General features: G+C 59.4%; 1 protein-coding gene across 10 annotated transcripts in view; it reads right to left on the bottom strand.

Annotated features, from left to right (window-relative positions):
* Adgrb2 (adhesion G protein-coupled receptor B2) overlaps nucleotides 1-17,762 on the bottom strand; it is a 35,392-nt gene that overhangs the window by 2,715 nt on the left and 14,915 nt on the right. For 3 of the 10 annotated variants that reach the window (XM_046469429.2, XM_046469431.2, XM_058570949.1), the window contains 25 exons: nucleotides 14,246-14,329; nucleotides 13,789-13,953; nucleotides 12,502-12,666; nucleotides 11,689-11,853; nucleotides 11,438-11,605; nucleotides 11,260-11,361; nucleotides 11,009-11,115; nucleotides 10,105-10,299; nucleotides 9,881-9,949; nucleotides 9,688-9,796; nucleotides 9,049-9,382; nucleotides 8,684-8,789; nucleotides 8,451-8,494; nucleotides 8,066-8,192; nucleotides 7,508-7,611; nucleotides 7,316-7,418; nucleotides 6,464-6,614; nucleotides 6,246-6,315; nucleotides 5,762-5,828; nucleotides 5,519-5,604; nucleotides 5,123-5,221; nucleotides 2,901-3,072; nucleotides 2,497-2,592; nucleotides 2,140-2,179; nucleotides 866-1,485 (listed from right to left, as the gene is read on the bottom strand). In XM_046469429.2, the coding sequence (XP_046325385.1) occupies nucleotides 866-1,485; nucleotides 2,140-2,179; nucleotides 2,497-2,592; nucleotides 2,901-3,072; nucleotides 5,123-5,221; nucleotides 5,519-5,604; nucleotides 5,762-5,828; nucleotides 6,246-6,315; nucleotides 6,464-6,614; nucleotides 7,316-7,418; nucleotides 7,508-7,611; nucleotides 8,066-8,192; nucleotides 8,451-8,494; nucleotides 8,684-8,789; nucleotides 9,049-9,382; nucleotides 9,688-9,796; nucleotides 9,881-9,949; nucleotides 10,105-10,299; nucleotides 11,009-11,115; nucleotides 11,260-11,361; nucleotides 11,438-11,605; nucleotides 11,689-11,853; nucleotides 12,502-12,666; nucleotides 13,789-13,953; nucleotides 14,246-14,329 (3,548 nt within the window). The remainder of the gene's footprint in view (nucleotides 1-865; nucleotides 1,486-2,139; nucleotides 2,180-2,496; nucleotides 2,593-2,900; nucleotides 3,073-5,122; nucleotides 5,222-5,518; nucleotides 5,605-5,761; nucleotides 5,829-6,245; nucleotides 6,316-6,463; nucleotides 6,615-7,315; nucleotides 7,419-7,507; nucleotides 7,612-8,065; nucleotides 8,193-8,450; nucleotides 8,495-8,683; nucleotides 8,790-9,048; nucleotides 9,383-9,687; nucleotides 9,797-9,880; nucleotides 9,950-10,104; nucleotides 10,300-11,008; nucleotides 11,116-11,259; nucleotides 11,362-11,437; nucleotides 11,606-11,688; nucleotides 11,854-12,501; nucleotides 12,667-13,788; nucleotides 13,954-14,245; nucleotides 14,330-17,762) is intronic. The other 7 variants (XM_046469432.2, XM_046469439.2, XM_046469436.2 and 4 more) reach the window with 5 other exon arrangements.

The following is a 17,762-nucleotide window of genomic DNA, read 5'->3' as shown; positions in this document are numbered from 1 at the left end:
GGAAAAAGCTAAACTTGAAGCCCCCTCTAGTCACTAACTTAATTCCCTTCGTGCAGAGCACTGGGAGCGATTTCTGAGGCCAAACGTGAGCAGTCAATCACGTCTGTGCTGTGACTCTAGGCCCTTTCCTTATCCACATCCTCTCATTCTCCCAACAAGTTCTAGAATATTCTAGAGTTCTACCAATTGCTTGTCCCAGAAACTCTGCAGGAAAGGAGGACCATCAAACGGAAATATCTGGCAGGATGACCGAGGGAAACAGAGGGTCCCTTGTCATAGGCCATGGGCAGTGCCTGGAGCTGATTTCAGGGATGATAACAGCATTTTCTGGCACTTTCTACTGCTCCACACAGAAATAAATGCCTTACATCACTCAATCCACCAAACTATTCTACCAAGAGATGCAAATGTTACCCCCACTTTACACACAGAAAACAGAGGCACTGGGAGATTAAGCCATGTGCTCAGTCTCTCATTGCTGATCAGCAGACCGCGAACTGGAACTCGAATCCACGTGACGTGGAGGCCCAGACTCAGCCCTACTATCCAGCTTCCCTAACAACACAGCCCCTGGCCCTAGCCAGTCTCCTTGAAGGAGGACTCATCCTAACCAGTAGGTACTAGAGCAAAAGTGACTCCAGATGTGTGCCCTTAGTGCACGAAGTCCACAGCCATCGGAAGAATTCAGACACCAGGATTTCCCTGGAGCTGCCTGAGGCCAGATGGAGGAAGAAATGCACAAAGACCAGCTGTAGGTACTGCTCTGGGGAGGGGAATGCCCCTTCCTGACTGCAGCCTGTGACTTAGGCCTGGCCTCAGGCACACAGTGGGCAGACCCCTCTCCCCCTTCCCTACAGCTCCTCACCTCCAGGGAACCCAGCTTCATGGTGGAGCCGGGCACTGTGCGGGGCATGGTCCGGCTGCGCTCCCCTGGCTCGGGCACTTGTCGGGCGCTGGGTGTTGGAGGTGGTGGTTGGAAGGTCATCCCATAGGGGTTCTGTAGAGACCCGTAGGCAGGGCCCAGCCCCAGGCCCGAGTGGTCCACAGGCAGAAAGCTGGGGTAGCCTTCAGTGTGGGCCAGTGTCTTGGCAGCCCGCCGGGGGGTCCCCTCAGGCCGGGCCCTGGGGGCATCCTCACCCCCTCCGCCCCCACCACCAGGCTGCAGGCTCAAAGTCCGCCGGGGCAGCACCATGTAGTCCCCCTCAGAGCCTGGCTCTGTGGGCCGCAGCCACGTAAGGTCCAGCTGCCGCAGACCGCCCTCCCCACACATGTACACAGGGTTCGCCTCCTGTGGGGGTGGCGGCTCCCCCAGCCCTGGTGAGGCTGCCATGGGCACCAGGATGTTCCCAGGCAGTGGTGAGAAGCTGAGGCCACCCTCAGGACCCACGAGGCAGGACTTGGGCTCCTCGTCCTCATCCAGGGACAGGCGGGATAGTGTGCCCGTGATGGTAGATGGGTTGCAAGTGTTGACCTCCTTGAACAGAACTGGGGGCAGGAGTGGGAGGAAGGGGTGAGTCCTGAGAAGGAGGAGCCCCAGAGGCTCTTGCCCCAGCTGGGCAGGTACCAAGCCCCTAAGCTTGGACAGGGAAGGAAGCTGTCCCCAGAGGGGATGAGAAGACAACTGGCTCAGAGGCCTACAGGGAGGCAGGGCAAGAAACAAAGCCAAGGTCCAGCCCCCTTGGTGCTCTGTGCATGTCCTGACTTCTACCCCACAGCCCCAGGTCTGTCACAGAGCCTTGCTTTTCCCTGTGTCTTGGGCAGCATCTCCCCAGGAAACAGGAATAAAAAAGGTTCTGGTAAGAATCATGAAAGTGATATAATAAAGTAACAGCCAGTATGTGCCCAGGCTCCTGCTGGCACACATGTCCCCTGAGCCACCAGGCCCCAAGTCCTGGGGCTTCCCTGGGAGGCAGCATTGTCTCCTGTGCAGAGATGCCCGGGGAGGCCCAGAGAGGGAAGATGTTGACCCAAAGGCATACAATACGTGGCAATCACAAACTTGAATCCAACTTAGAGCTGTCTGATGCCTAACTTGGACTCTAGCAGCCAGGCCCCCATCAGGGCCTCCCAGAAAGGAAGTGGGGTCCCCCTTTATGCCCATCCCTGGGGCCGTCCTCAGCCCTAGCCCAGCAGACTCACCTGTTTGACAAGCCAGATCCACGTCCTTTTCAAAGTCTGACTATAGGCCGAGAGGGAAAGAGCCGGTGGGCAGAGAGAGGATAGGTGCATCAGGTGGGAGGGGACCCAGGCCCCTCCCTGCCCAGCTCTGCTTCTGTGTGCCAGAGGCACTGCCCCGCCCCCTCTGTACTGCCCAACAGAGCCCCACGGGACTGGTGGGAAACCAAAAGGAGGAAGAACTCGTCCAGTGCCACCCCACTATCAGTGGCTGAGCCTGACTTAAACCCAGCCTCTGCCCACTCCTTGTCGTGGACAGGGAAACCAAGTAGTTCAGGGCAGGAGGACGAGGAGGGAGAACGCTCAGGCCTCCTCACTCACCAGGATCTGCAGCTGCCCATTCTTACACGAGTCAGGGGAGTCTTCACTCTCATCGGCCCGACACACGCCCATCTGGCACTTCACCACATCCTGAACCTGCGGGCAGAGGGCACCTGCTGGGCCTGCCACAGGGCCCTGACAACCACTGGCTGTGCCTCCCACCCCAGGCACCTAGGCAGGCGTGAAAGGGAAGATGCGCATCTGGCCTCGGGGAAGGTGAGGACACCTCGCCTGGGCCAGAGGGGAGAAGTTGGCCAGGAGGCTTGAAGACAGGGATGCCCAGGCTAACAGCATCCACACCAAGAGTTACCCCCAAGGGGCTGTCCCCAATTCCCCTGGCCTACACAGCAGGGAGAAGCCAGAGCCCGGCATGGCGGTTGGACGGGGTGGGAGGTTCAGCCCACCTCTCGGCGCAGGAAGCAGTGCACAGCAGTGATGACGAAGCCCTGCGCGGAGTTGAAGACGGCAAAGAGCGCCTGAAAGAGGACCGAGCGGCGGTCTGTCATGGCCAGGACAGCAGACATCCAGGTGAGTGCCAGGAGGGGCAGCACCACGCAAGAGCTCCAGAGCGAGGCCCTGAGGGGACAGTGGCAGAGAGTCTGTCAGAGTGACCCTCCAGGGGACAGGTGGTAGAAGCCTAGGCCTCCACTGGGCTCAGGGACCCACAGGGTCTCAAACTCTAGGACCTCAATAGTTTGCCCAAGAAGAGAGGGGCTGAGGAGCTGGAGCCAGAGAGACAGAGAACTGCAGGCCAGAGCGGGAACAGGAGAGGGGGGAGGGACAGACACACAGACACAGTGGGACTGAGCCAGAGGCAATGTCAGGGGACAGAGACTGAGGAAGGGAAAGGGGACAGGGGAGAGAGGCTGAGGCAGACAGAAGCAGGCACAGGGACATTCAGAACCAACGCACAGAAGCAACTGGAGTTTTAAAATACACAGGGCCCGGCCGCATCCCCAGAGTCCAGCTGGGTAGGCTGAGGAGAGGAGGAGAGGAAGAAAGACCAGGAGAGACAGCCACAGTGAGAGAGCACGAGACAGACAGACACACCAGACAGAAAGATTAAACAGGCAGAGCATGGGGGGACGCCAGAGCACAAATCCTTGGGGAGGAGATGGGGCCAGAACTGTGAGGCAGAGGCTCTCCCCCAGCTCCCCACAGAGGAGCTGCCAGGCTCCCAGTGGCTGCTCAGAGTCCTAGGATCCTAGCTGGTGCTGGGGGTGAAAGCTGGGGTCGGGGCCAAATCTCCATCTCCCCAGCCTCACTGCCTGGGGAAGGCAGAGAAAAAAGGCAGGTAGGCCCTGGCCTTCAGGTCTGCCCTCCACACCTGCTACAGCCCACTACGGAGAGAAGGGCGGCCTTGCCCTACTGGGTGGGCCACCACACTCAGCCCACGGCGACCCACAATACCCCCCACGGAGAGTCAGGCACAGCTCTAGACAGGGCAGAGTATGGCACCATTCTGCAGAGACAGCCAGAGAGGCCAAGGCAGAGATATGGGCAGGGGGCCAAGACCTGTCCTAGAAAGAGTGGTTCAGGGCTATTCAGCCCAGCAGGGGGTGGGCACTGTGGTCTCTGTCGCCCCCGGAGGCGAAGCCAAGATCAAGAGTGTCTAATCACAGTAATAAGAGCTACCATTGATTAACCATCAATTCTCTGCCAGGCCCTGCACTGAACACTTTACATACATTATTTCAAATTGTGATCAAAACAACTCCAATAAACAAAACTGGGGGCTAGTATCCCAATTCACAGATGAGGAGACTGGAGTGCACCCAGCTGGGCAGAGAGGAGAGCTGGGACACAAATCCAGCTTGGCCGACTCTGAAGGCCAAGCTTCTAACTGCTGGCTCAGCAGACTTGGGCAGAGGCAGATGGCATCCCAAGGAAGAGGGAGCTCTCTGATCCTCAGAGCTTCACAATGATGGCACTAGCCACCTCCAGGGGCGTCTGGGGGTGTGCGAGATAAAGCTGGACCTCACAGGTCAGGGAGGCTCAGCTGGATTTCCAGCCCCAGGTGGGAGGCTGACCCTGAGGTTCTAGCAGATTCACTCCTATGGAGCCAGGATTTTAGGATTCTCAGCTGCTTGGGGCGGGGGGGCTGGGGGGGCGGGGTGTCCTGGGTGAAATAATTGTCCACCTCCATGATTCTGTCTCTGATTGTGAGATTTCAATGCCTCTGGAATTCTAAGTCTCAGATTCTATGACAGATGATAAGACTATGATTCACTCATTCTAATTCTTAGCTTCTGATTGTCTTATTCTAAGATTCTATCATTCTAATTCCAAGGTTCTATAGCTCAAAAATTCTAAGGGCCCAAGACTCTCTGAGCCTTTGGAGGTTGGCGGTGTGAGGAGGAGGAGTCTATGGCTGGGCCTAGAGAGAACTGGGGGAGGGGTAAGAGGGAAGGGTGGGCGAATGAACCCAGCACCTTGGGGGAGGACAGTCACTCCCCATCATCCTCTGCCACCTATCCCAAGCCCTAGAGACTGAGTGGCGGCTGGCGGGCAGGGCAAGCTCTCCAGGGCACTGGGCTGACAGTCCCTCCTCCCCCCGACCAGGGCACTGCCCCCCCATTCCTTTGCCCCAACCCACCCCAACCGCCCCCCAGGGGGCACGACTAACATGGCGTTCCTGGCCGAGGCTGAGCTGAGCAGGGGGCTGGGGACCGCTCCACACGCTGAGCAGGGGAGGAGCAGGCTGGCCCAGGGGCACCGCTCCGACCTCGGGGGCGGCACAGACATGGGAGAAGGGGGAAACACACGGGAAGCCGGGAGATAGGGGCAAAATGAGCCCCGAGAGGGGTGGGGAGGGAGGGCAGACGAGAGAGAGAGAGCTGGGTTAGGGTGGGCGAGGGGCTGCAGCTGAGCACTCCGGGGCCCACCTTGCCTGCACCCTTGATGCACCAAGGTTGGGGAGTCCCAGTTGGCACCCTGAAGCCCTGAACCTCCAAGAGTGCCCTCAGCCCTCCCTCCCTGCACATTTCCCAGGAAGGCCAAGTCGCAGAGACCCTCCCCTTACCCGGCCCTCTGCTTCTTGGATTTGTCCGAGATGCCATCGCGTGCCATGAGCTTGTTGAAGACGATGATCCCGATGAGCATGTTCACCTGGGGCCCAGTCGAGTGGGCACGGAAGACAGGGTCACCAGCTGCCCTCTGGGCAGGGAAGCACCCTGGTGGGAGCCGGTGGGCAGGGAGGTGGCACAGGTGACAAGATGACCCTCTGGGGCCACATCCCTCCCAGGACAACGAAAGGGACACATACCAGGACAATGACAGCTGCTGGACCAACAAAGGCGTATAGCAGGCCACCCTCCAGGGAGAGCCAGCAGCTGGGACGGGGAAGAACAGGGCATCAGACACTCGCAGCTCCCTCGCCACCCTCACTGTCCCTAGTACCCCCAACCCCCCTGGCTGCTATGCCCACATCACCAGTGGAGACTGAGCCCTAGACAGCGGGAGATGAGCCACTTCCCTTCCAACAAAGGTCAAGGACATTAGGCCTAGCCCCTGGGACTACCATAGGAATGAACAAAGGCTGACCCCTGAGCTCAAGAGTTCTGAGAGACTGTCCAAGCCCAGCAAGTCCTGTTATAGTCGGGGGCACTGAAGCTCAGAGATAGGAAAGAATTCGCCCAAAGACCCACAACAGGTACGAGCCACAGTCTCAGCCTGAGAAGGCCTAATGCCCAGGGCTGTTCCCCAAAAGACCCACCGACACCCCAAGCTGCCATGGGAGGCCCACGTACTAGCTGGATGTACCGTATCCCTTGGTGCGGGTGAAGCCCACAGACACGGCCACCACCAGGGCAGGCAGACCTGGGGGAGCGAAGGACAGCAGTGAGATGGCTGCTGGGGCTCAGGGCCCAGCTGACCTGGGTGCTCAGAGGGCTGGGTCAGAGCTGAGCCTCTCTGTTTCCCCTGCCCCCAGTGCCCTCCAGCAGAGTCTAGCACTGGCCCTGCTCACCCCAGCCCAGGCAGAGGAAGCGCTTGCGAACGAGGCGGGTGCGCATCCGCCCGATGACAGCCAGGTAGGACTGCCAGGCCTCAGTAAGCACCCAGCAAAAGGAGGACAGAAAGAAGAAGTGCAGGAAGGCAGCAGTCATGGTACACACGCCCTGCAGGGAGAGGGAACAGGAGGGAGTGGCCCTGAGCAGCAGCCAGGGCGGGAGGGGCCAGGCTCCCCACACTGTGCTGGGCTGCAGCGGCCAGCCGCCCACCTGAGCCCCGCCTCCCACAGAGCCCTGCCAGGCACCCCCGCCTTCCTGCACCCACACACAGCACGACACAGGCCTGGTGACATGCACACAGCACTCGGCATCCGGGAAGGCGGGCGGGCAGGCCACCCCCACATAGACTGGGCTGACAGGGTTGGGGACAGACAAGAGCACCTGCCATGTCAAGGCCAAGTAAGCCCCATGCCTGGCCCTCACAGTACAGAGAAGGCGGACAGGGCATGGGGGACAGTCAGCACAGGTCATCGACAAGTAGGTGGCAAAAGAGGCCTCACAGACAGGAGGAGGCCCAATGCCACCCGCCCAACACGTGCACCCAGGCACTCAGCTCACGCACACATTCACTGATGTACATAAACACTCATCACTGAGTACACACACACCCCCAGCACCCTCACGTATGCTCATACACCACTTCACACACACACACCCACCCCAACACCCAGCTGCATTGTACCCGTATCGGTCCCTGACGGATATCCACAGGAACACACTCCCCCTCCCCTGCAGACGCTCTCCACCCCCATGCCCCCTCCCATTCCCGGCAGACACCCACCCCTGCACCCCCTGGAGCCTGCACCTGCCTTGCTCAGCACCCGGGACTGGCCCACGAGGATCAGAATGTTGGAAGCCAGGATGGACAGACAGAAGTTCAGCAAGATGATGGAGCGTTCAGATTTGATGAACCTGACAGGGCACAGTGGGCAGAGGCAGAGACGCTGGCTGCCTGCCCGAGCCGGGTGGCTGGCCACCACCCCCCACAACATTCAACCTACCTCCAGAAGGCGGCATAGATGGCCAGCAGCGTGAGCAGGGCCATGCAGGACACGGCGCAGCCGATCACCAGGGGGACTGAAGGGGCCCCCGTCAGTTCCAGGGTCTGTGGGAGATGAGTTGCTGAGAGAGGGCAGCAGCGGGGTGCCTGGCCTTGCTGTCTAGTGCAGATTGGCACACCCACGTGCAGGCGGGTTCTAACTGTTGTTCTCACATGTGCACAGTCCAAACTCAGTCCCACACGCAGACACGTTTACACTCAGTCACCCATGTTCTTCCACATACAACCAGACATGCGCGCGCACGCGCACACACACACACACACACACACACACACACACACACACACACGGCGCCCGTGGCCACACCCCCAGGCAGGTGTCATGGCTGAGCACTATCCCAGGGGCACAGGATTCTGTGAGCAATCCCACAAGTGCACCTGCACAGAGGCACATTCAGGATCATCCAAGCTCCTGACAAGCACTGTCACAGAGAGCCCCTGGCAGCCCAGGGCCATCCTCCTCTGCCCAGCCCAGGCACCTCTCCCCCACCCCACTCACCAGGTCCTTGGGTGGCTGGGCCAGGACAGCAAAGGTGGACGGGTGCTGACACTGACATCGGGTGTGGGCTGCCTGGGTCTCCAAGGTCTGGCAGCTCTCAGTGTCCCAGTCCCCTGAGCTGGCATCTCTTGGGTGGGGGAGAGGTGGCGTGAGCCCTGGGCCCAGCTCCACAGCCCTGCCCCCAGTGCTGGCCATAGCCCAGGGAGGTGAAATCCAGGGCAAGACTACATCCATGAGGTGACAGCAGGGAGTCCCAGAATATGCTCTTGACCCCTCAGACCAAGGATGGCACAAGGAACCTTCTTGCCTTCCAGGCAGGAGACCCTTTCTGAAGAGGGGTTCTGGGGCCGCACCCTTCCTCACCCAGGACTGCCACCCAACTCACACTTTGGAGTAGTCCCAGCTGGCGCAATGGGGATCCGTGGTGCCCTGGGGAGAAGACATGCATGCAGTCCAGGGTGGGAAGCTCCCACCCCTGACCATCCTGCCATGGCAGCTGCCATCCACCCAGGGCAGAGGTTCTCCCTGTCACTGGGGACAGACCACCTCCCCATCAGACAGGCCTCTGGCCACCCATGATGGAGGATACCTGAGGCCCCTGCTGGGGCCCCTACTCACATTGATGATGTAGGAGAGCTCCACTGTGATGAGGGGCTCAGCTGGAGGTTGGGTGGGAGGCCGCACAGTCACTGTCATCACCCTGGAGGTGACAGCTAGTGGAGGCCTGGGGGACAGGCACTGAGGTCAGCTCCTGCCAGCAGGTGCCCAGACCCAGTCAGAAACTCTGAAGCTGCCTTGGATGGGGTAAGGGTTACCAGGGAAAGCCCTGAGGCTCAGTGGGCCCAGGATTTGGGGTGAGGTCTAGAGCTGGGGATCTGCCAAGCCTCTGAAAGCTACATGGATGTTTTTGAGAAACAGAGCCAAGCAAGGGGTTCCTGAGAGCATAGGACTACAGGCAGATCTCTCTGCTCAGGTGGACTTACCTGGGGGGTGGCAGGATGAGGCCAAGGGTGCGGTAGAGCACAGCACCGATCACAAAGTAAGAGGAGGATTCTTCAGGGTCTGCTGGGAGGAGGCGCTGGTGGGAGTGGCCTGGGCCTGGGGGCACTGTTCCTGGGCCTCTCCCCCTGCTAGGGCTACTGCCTGCTGCCCCAGGTGTGGCTGGCTTCCCTGGGGTGGAGAGGCTGAGCACCTCCTTGGGCAGGAAGAGGCGGTCCTCTGAGTGCCGTACCCAGTCCTTCATGCCCCGTCGGCCCCGCATGGGAAATGTGATGTCGCTGGACACAGCAGAGACAGGCTCTCGCTGAATGCTGATCACTGCAGGGGGATGAGGGTGGGCAGACAGCATCAGAGATAGAACAGAGAGACCCAGGGGAAGAGGCAGACATGGGGAAGACACACACCAGGGAAGGCAGATGCAGACACGGAGGTTGGTACAGACAACATGGAGATGGAGAGAGGAAGAAATGTAGAGAGAAAGACACAAGCATGGGATTAAACGGGGGCAAGATGGGGCCCAGAAACAAGAGGAAAAAGGGAAGAGCCCCTGGGAACCCTTCCCAGCCACAGTGGTCTGGATTCTATCACACCCAGCATCCCCTCCCCGGCCTGCCTCCTTGTACCCAGATTGTCCGTGACAATCAGAGAGCTTTGGAAGGCCTTGAGGGCATCGCCCACCAGGTGAATGAAGTCCTCCACAACACGGAGCAAGTGCACAGAGCCAGGGGACACCTGGAGACAGAAGAGCACTGAAGGTGTAAAGGTCCAAGGTGGCGACTGGACCTGATGGGGGGAGCCGGGAAGCCGGGCCCTCACCTGCTGAGCATCGTCCCACTTGTCCTTATTCTCTGCATCCACCATGAAGCTCACCACTTGGAAGAAGCGCTGGGGAAAGAACAATGAGGGTCAGGAATCCCGGCCCTGGGGAACGGGGGCTTCCCAGTACAGCCACACTTGAGACCTGCCAAGGTACTGACTCCCGCTTCTGTTTGGGGCTTCTCCATCCCCAGCCCTCCTCCCTCAGGGGTACAGGGTGGTACCTGCACATCATCAGCTGAGGGCACATAGGTGGCCCTCTTGAAGGTGTCAGTGACATTCCTCAGAATGTCCACGGAGAAGAGCAGGTCCCCGCTATAGTAGGTGCGCCGGGCCAGTAGCTCCTGTAAGCTGCGCACCACCTGTGACATGCCCTCACCTGCCAGCATGCGCTGCCCCTTGGCCAGGTGCTCTCGAAGCTGCAGGGGACATGAAAGCCCCTGTCACTGGAGCACTGGGAGCCGGGACTAGACGCTGGCCTATCCCATTCCCATACACCCACTGCCTGCATCCAGGAGAGGAGGCATGTGGGGTCAGACAGAGAGGCTCAAAGGGGCTCCCAGTGGAGACAGAGTCCAAGAAAGAGACCCAGAGAGTGAGAATCCCCAAGACACTTTTAAAAGACTGTAGTAGAAACAACTGGAGAAGGAAAGTGCTCAGATGTGTGTATAAAAGCTGACAAGCCAGTACGGGGCAGGGCACCTTCCACCGCAAAGGGGTCACATGTATCCTGAAGTGCAATGCGTGTGCTGTCACCCATGCTCCTTAAAACACACACACAGCCAATACCTGAAACAGCCAGAAACACATACACACAGGTCACATTCACTGATACCACCCTTAACCACGGCAGGCCCTGGGTTGGGCACTGGGGACACACACAAAAACTCAACTTCACCCCTGCCTTCAAGTCTAGTGGAGTACACAGACACTTGGACGAGCATCCTAAGGGAGCGTTAGGCACTGAGGTCTGAGTTGGGAGTTTGCCAGACAAGGAGAGGCATAGCCAGGCAGAGTGGGCACAGCATACTCCAAGGCGTGTGGAATGAGTGAGCCTCAAGCTCCCTCCACTCCCTACCAGGGTCTGGGACAGATGTTTGGCACCCCGACCCATCAGGGCACACTCACTGACAGATACAGGTAGCGGTATTCATGAGAGATGCAGCGAGCAAAGCTGGGCAGTCCCCAGTATGCCACACCCTGGGCACTGAGGAGACAGCGGCGGCTGGCAGACCCTGCAGGGGGACAAGACAGAGGGCTGAGGATGAGGGCCAAGTCTCACCCACTCCCTTCATACCTTAGGATGGGGGCTGGGGGCCCAGAAGTGGGTAGCAAGAAGGGTGGGGGGGGTGGTCTGCAAGGAGAGCTGCCACCCTTACCAGAGGCATTGGGGGGACATTTGTTGTAGATGATCTCGCCAGCTGCTGCCTTCTTCCACGTCATCAGCATCACATACTCATCCCTGCACATCTCATGGAAGGCTGTGGGTACAGTGGGGGGCTCAGCCAGGCTCACACACATGCCCCCAGGTTCCCAGGGCTGTGCAGGCAGTGGTACCTGGACATTTCTTCTCACTGCAGGGCTTCACCTCCTCTCCAGTGCCCTCACAGGGATAGCCCTGTGAGCCCGTGGCCTGGCACATGCGGAAGCGCCGCTGCCAGCCTGTGTCACACGTCTTGGAGCATAGGCTCCATGCATTCCATGGCCCCCACTTGCCATCAGAGGCTGTGGGAAAGGGGGAGTGTGAAAATCTGCAGGAGCCCCCAGGGACAGAGCTGCCACCTGACACCCTCATGCTGACCACTCACCCGGACACTGAAGGTTGCTGCACTCTCGGGTGTCCGTGAGGGCACCCGTGCATGTAGCCCAGGCAGGGCCTGCCACGCTGCACTTCCGGCTACGCTGCTGGGTCCCATTGGCACAGGACGAGGAGCATGGGCCCCAGGGACCCCATTCTAGCCACTGGCCTTCCACTGCATGGGGAGACACAAGCAGGGGTGGCCGTTGAGCAGAGCATGGGCGGGCTGGTGAGGACAGGGTACCACTGGGAAACTGCAGAGCCTGCTAGGCACTCAGACCTGTGCCAGGCCAGACCCACTAGAGCAGGGTGTGTGAAGGGGACTGCAGTGAGCAGGTGGTGCTTGGGCCTCACCTGCCTGCCTGTCACAAGCTCCAGGAACATAGGACACCTCTCCACTCAGCACCCAAGTGTGAGTGCTCTTCTGGCTGAGGGCATGGGCTGCTGAGGGCATGGGTGCCTTCTGATCTCTGCCCACACTTAAGCCCAGTTTAATGTCTGTCCTCTCCCATTCCTGCGGGCCACGGGCACCAAAGTGCTATTGTCAACAAGGGCAGCCCAGGACTTAGAGGAAGAGGCTAGCAGCTCCCTTTTGATAGGGTCACACTGCCAACCCCAAGTCAGAACTGGGGCTCACCTCCCACACTGGCAGGCATACTTCTCCAGTCTCCTCATGCTTGGTCAAGTTCGTAGGATCCCCAGGCGCAGAGTGTTGGTCCTGACTGCCTCCCCTGGGTCCCCACCACCACCACCACCACCACCACCACCACCACCGCCCCCAGGATGGGCAGTGCCTGCCTAGAAGCCCCTGGGTGCTACTGACCCGGGCAGGCGGCCATACTGCAGAGCTTAGTCTGCAGCTCGGGACCCTCGCAGGCCTTGCCGCCGTGCTGGGGGGGCACGCAGGTCCGCATCCGGCTCCGGGACCCCCGCCCGCAGCTGCGGGAGCACAGGCTCCAGGACCCCCACTCCTCCCACACGCCGTGCACTGCAAGGAAGCACGTGGCTGGTGGCTGGGCCGCACCTTGGCCCCGCCCACTGCCAGCGCCTGCCCATCCGCCCACCAATCAGGAGCTCCACAACTCAGCGGCAGCTCCTTATTGGCTCTGCCCTGGGTTTTGTTGCCAGGGTATGCTCTCAGGGCCCCAGGACTCCGCCCTTTGAGGGAACACAGGCTTCTGGTCCCAACTCACACAGAACGGCCCCAGTAGACACTTGCAGGACCAACCCAAGAACCATGAGTTCAGGAAAACTCAGGAAGGGACCCAAGATCCACTCCATCGGGCCTCCCCACCCCCAGATCACAGCCTGAATCCAACATAGCAGGCCTGGGGCAACAGAAGTGCCCTTCCCAGCCCCAACCTCATGGACACACAAATAGACATGAACCTCTACAAGGACACTGACACAGAGCTCACACGCTGGACACAGCTTTGCCCCAGCCCTTTGCAAGCACCTGCCACACCCCAGTACCAGGAGCCCTCCCCAAATAAGCCCTACTCTAAATCACAGCCAGGCACCACTTCTCTCCATCAGGAAGCAAGGAGCAGGACTATCGGGCTCCGCCCCTCACAGTCACCACCTGTCCCAGGCAGGCACATGCATTTCCTCAACAACTACATGCTCAATGGAAGAAGGCTTAAGGGTCTATGAAACCTCTCTGGGGAGTGGGATGCAGAGTCCAGAGAGAAGGGACCAGTCAGAGAGGAATCATTTTAAAGTAAAAGTAGCATTCATCTTAGTCCCTGCAGGATGGGCTGAATAAGCAAATGCAGGGAGGTGGTAAGTATAGGGGGTGCTGCGAGGCCAGGACTGGGGAGACACAGGGGGCAGTGCAGGTGAGGATGAGCCTTGCCTACCAGGATGCAGGCATCAGGGGAGGGAGGTGCCCAGAACTGAGCCCAGCTAGGTGTGGTGGGATTCTGCTGTGACCCCAGTGCCCTGCACTGGACTGGCATAGCATGTGGGGCCTAAGGCATAGTGTAGGGACAGGCAAGTTAGTTGAATGGAATGAGGGGGCAATCAAGCATTTTTGGAAGATTCATGTGCCTGAGTCCCAGGCAGGACCTAACCCTGCAGGCAGATGGGTAAGGGAGGGGGATGGGCCTACCTGGGCAGGTGGCTGAATTGTTGCAGGGCCGGGTCTCCCGCAGGGGCCCGCTGCACAGGGTCCCATAGGGGGAGGACACGCAGGAGCGGGTCCGCACCTGCAGACCCTGCCCACACGTCAGGGAACACACGCTCCACGGGGACCACTCCTCAGCCGCTGGGTCGCCTACGAGAAAGGGACAGCGTCGGCGGCAGGGGGTACCTCCCAGGCACTCAGTTTCACGGGATTGGGGGACTACCAGCAAGATGGGGGCAGGCATCAGAGGGACCTTCCTACCCTGACCCCAAGTAGCAAGCTCTTTGGAAGGCAACCCAGCTCTGCCCACAGGCCTCACATGGCAGAGACGCGACTGAGCTCCAGGACATAGACACAGACGGGCACACGCCAAGCACACATGCCACCAGACGCCACACAGTCGGGCCCCCGCCAAGGAGCAAGGGAGGCGGGCCCGAGTTACCTGTCTGCGCCATGTATAGCCCAGGCTCATCTGCAGACCTTGGCCACTGGGTTTTCACCTTCGGTTCCTCTTCCGGCTCCTCACCTGGAACACGGAGGCAGTGGCAGGGGCTCAGCAGAAGCCAGCTTGGTCCTGCCACAGTGGCACAGAGAGGGCAGCCTTGCTGGTCCTCGGCCTGAGGGCCTGGAGCCAATGGCGGGCAATGCAGAGAGCATCATATCCTGCCCCCTGCCCCACACCACCATTTTACAGATAAAGAAACTGAAGCTCAGAAGGCCACCCAAGACTCACCCAGAGCCTCACAATCATCTCGTCCACCTCTCACCTCAGCCAGACAGGGAGGTTGGAGGAGAGTGGTTGCCCAAATTAAGGAGGTGTGGGGAGGTGCCTGTGTCAAATCCTGCCCACATCTATCCCCTTTAAGCCTCTTGGTGGGACGAAGGGACTCTCATCTCTGCTGAGAGATGTGGAAACTGAGGACCACAGAAGGAAATGACTTGTCAAAGAGCACAGGGTCCAGTGAGCCTGAAGCTGAGGCCTTCTCCCTTCAGGGGCTGATTCAACTCTCCCCTGCACCTGCAACTCACACTGGGCCTGAGGCTGGGCCCAGGACCCAGTCTCTCCCAGAGCAGTAATGGGCCATGACCTGGAGGCACAGGTCAGAATGCCAATCCCCTGAGACCCAAAGGGCCTGGGGCAGGGGCCTATACCCAACAGACCCTCCTCCCATTGCCCCTGCAGCCAGGAGAACAGCAGGTGCTCCAGGAGCCTGCTGCTGCCTCGGCCGAGCTCCAGGTGTCCTGGATTTGTGTGTCTGGTCTAGGCCTTGGCAGCACCACCAAGTTCTCCCGGCCTGCAGACAGGGGCTCCTCCAAGCCTCTCTCTCTGCTTAAGTTTAGATCTAGAATGTCCCCCAAAGGCCCACGTGTTAAAAATTTAGTACTCGGTTTGGTGCTGTTGGGACTTTAAGAGGTGTGCATAGGAGGAGGTCTTCAGTAATTGGGGATGATGGGATTCCTGCTCCTTCCTCTTCCTGTTTCCTTCTTGGACACGAGGCACCTGGGCTTCCTCCACCACACACTCCCACCAGGATGTGCTGTGCCCCAAAACTCCAAAACTGTGAGCCAAAATAAGCCTTCCCTCTTTATACAATTATTATCTCAGGTATGTGTTACAGTAACGGGAAGATGACTAACATAGCCTCAGACCAGGGAGTGGAGGTGAGGGACAGACAGGAGTGCAGGGGGAAAGACCCAGCCCGAGTAGATTGCGGGGCAGGTGGGATTGGAACCTGGGGACAGGACTCAGCTGATGCTGTTCCCAGACTGCCCTCCCCACCCCAGGCTCTCACCTATTTCTGAAAACTGGATCGGCACAGAATGGGCACCAGAGTTTGAAGGGACCCCAGAGGGCTGGACTCCTCCTGCCCCCTGCTGTTCAGACCAGGCTCTGCAGCCTAGAGAAAGCCCTGCAGCATGACCACCCACCCTCCAGCAAACTCCAGGGAGCTCTGAACGGCCCCTAGCCCTGCTTCCAGTCTCATCAAGGGCCTTTCCCTTCACTTTAACCACCAGTCCCAGGACCTGAGCCACTTCATCCCTGAAACTTCTCCACCACCCCTGAAACCCAGACCCCTCAGGGTAGCGACACTGGATCCTGTCTGGCATGGACATTAACCAGCTGTGTGGCCTTGGGCAACTCTCTTCACCTCTCTGACCCTGCCTTCTCTGGAAAGCAGTGCTCATAATGCCCCACCTTAGGGGCCCTCTGACAGAAGGCTGTGAAGTGCTTGGTCCCACGCCCTGCATGTGGCGAATGCCCAGAAGGAAGGAATGTTGGTGTATCTTTGTCATCTCCCCTCTTCTCACTAAGCCCCCTCCGCCCCCACCAGGTCACCAGGTCTCCTTTGGAACAGCATCTGTGGTCCCCCCTTGCTTCACTGTGAACCCTGCCTCTACCAGACCACAGAGAAGGTGCCGGGCCACGCCTGCCAGCTCCTCAGTTCCCCCATCCATCTCTTCTACCACGCCTGCTCAGCAGTCCCCAGCCTGGAGCCTGTGACAAGCCACCTCCTCCACTCCCACTCCCAGGCTGGCTGAAGGATCTACAGCTGTGCCAACTGGCACCGCGACAGATTCAGGGGCTCCACATCTTCTGGGTGCCCAGGATTTCTCGGCCACCCTTCTCGGCTTCGTTCCTTCTTTGTCCCCTCCTCATTCCCCTCTGCAGCCATGGTGACCTCCCTCAAGTCCCCTCCTCCCACTCCCTCAGCCATGATGCCATGCAGAGCAGGAGCGAGGACCTGAAGGAGCCCTGATCTCCTGCCACACCTCTCCGCCTCCCAGCTCTGCTGCAGCCCACCCCCTGCAAAGGCCAGTACCTGTGCCTGGCCTGCCCCTGCACATCCACCTTCTTGGGAGGGCTCCTCCATTGTCCCCTCTCTCAGCTTTCCTCACGTCCTTTCCCGATGGCAGCCCACGACCCCACCCAGCCTCCCCCATCCTGGAAGGCCCTCCCTGCACCCTCCTTCCACCTCTGACTACTGTCCTCTGGCTTCCCTCCACCCGTGAGTGGTCCCCAGCTGGCATGCCAGTTTCTCACCTGCCACTCACTTCCTGGCTCAAATGTCACCTCCCCTGTCGATCCTCTGCAGTCTGGCTGCTGCCCACATCTTTCTGCTGAAACCATTCTTGACAGAGTCATCAACGCCCTCCTCACTGCCGACTTCCGTGGACACTTCACAGGCCTCCTCTCGCTGGACCCTGTTGACCCTTCCTGCCCTCCGATGCTCACCTCCCAGACTCTTCCGGCTCCCTCTCGCCTCTCTATGGAGGCAACTCTGCTCTGGTCTCCTGGGCCAGTCTACTTTACTGCCACTTCCCACAGCAGGCAGCCACACTTGTCCTGTTCTCACTGCATGTTCACCCCCACGGCCTAATGCACCCCTCTGAACCAACGCTCCCAGTCACCATGGCCAGCCCAGCCTCTCCCGGGCGCCATTGCTGTCCTAACCCTCAAACTCAGCTCATCCAGAGTAGGACCCTCACCTCCTCTCCAATCTCCTCCTGCTGTTCCCGACCTTCTCTGCCTGGAAACTCCCAGATGACCTCTCCTCTATGAAGCCTTCCTGCTGCCCCTTCTACCTGCCCTTTCATCACAGATGGTTCCATTTTCTGTCTGAAGTAGCCCCTTCTCCCCACCATGAGCCCTTTGAGAGAAGCTGTCTGTGATTCATCTCCCTAACCTCACGAATAGAGCCTGGCCCAGAAAAATGTCAATAAACAAACACCAACGAATGCCCTGCCCCTGGCTCCCCCCAGCAGGGGTCACTAGAAATGGATATTTGTAATCTTGACTCCCTACAAAGCTTCAGCTCTGGCGGAGGAGCGTCACAGCCTGACATGCCAGCCTTTACTGAAGGGAGTCTAAGACAGGCTCCGGGTAGGGCCCCCCAAGCCCTCCACCCAGAATACCTTTGAGGCAACACCCAATTATCAGTAGGTGCTCTAGGGACTGT

The sequence above is a fragment of the Marmota monax genome, unplaced genomic scaffold (genome assembly GCF_021218885.2).
Source record: "Marmota monax isolate L192 unplaced genomic scaffold, Marmota_monax_Labrador192_F-V1.1 WCK01_AAM20220418_F8-fsc00008, whole genome shotgun sequence".
NCBI classification, from domain to species: domain Eukaryota; kingdom Metazoa; phylum Chordata; class Mammalia; order Rodentia; family Sciuridae; genus Marmota; species Marmota monax.
The sequence above is the reverse complement of the archived record's forward strand: the minus strand, read 5'-3'. Positions and strand labels throughout refer to the sequence as shown.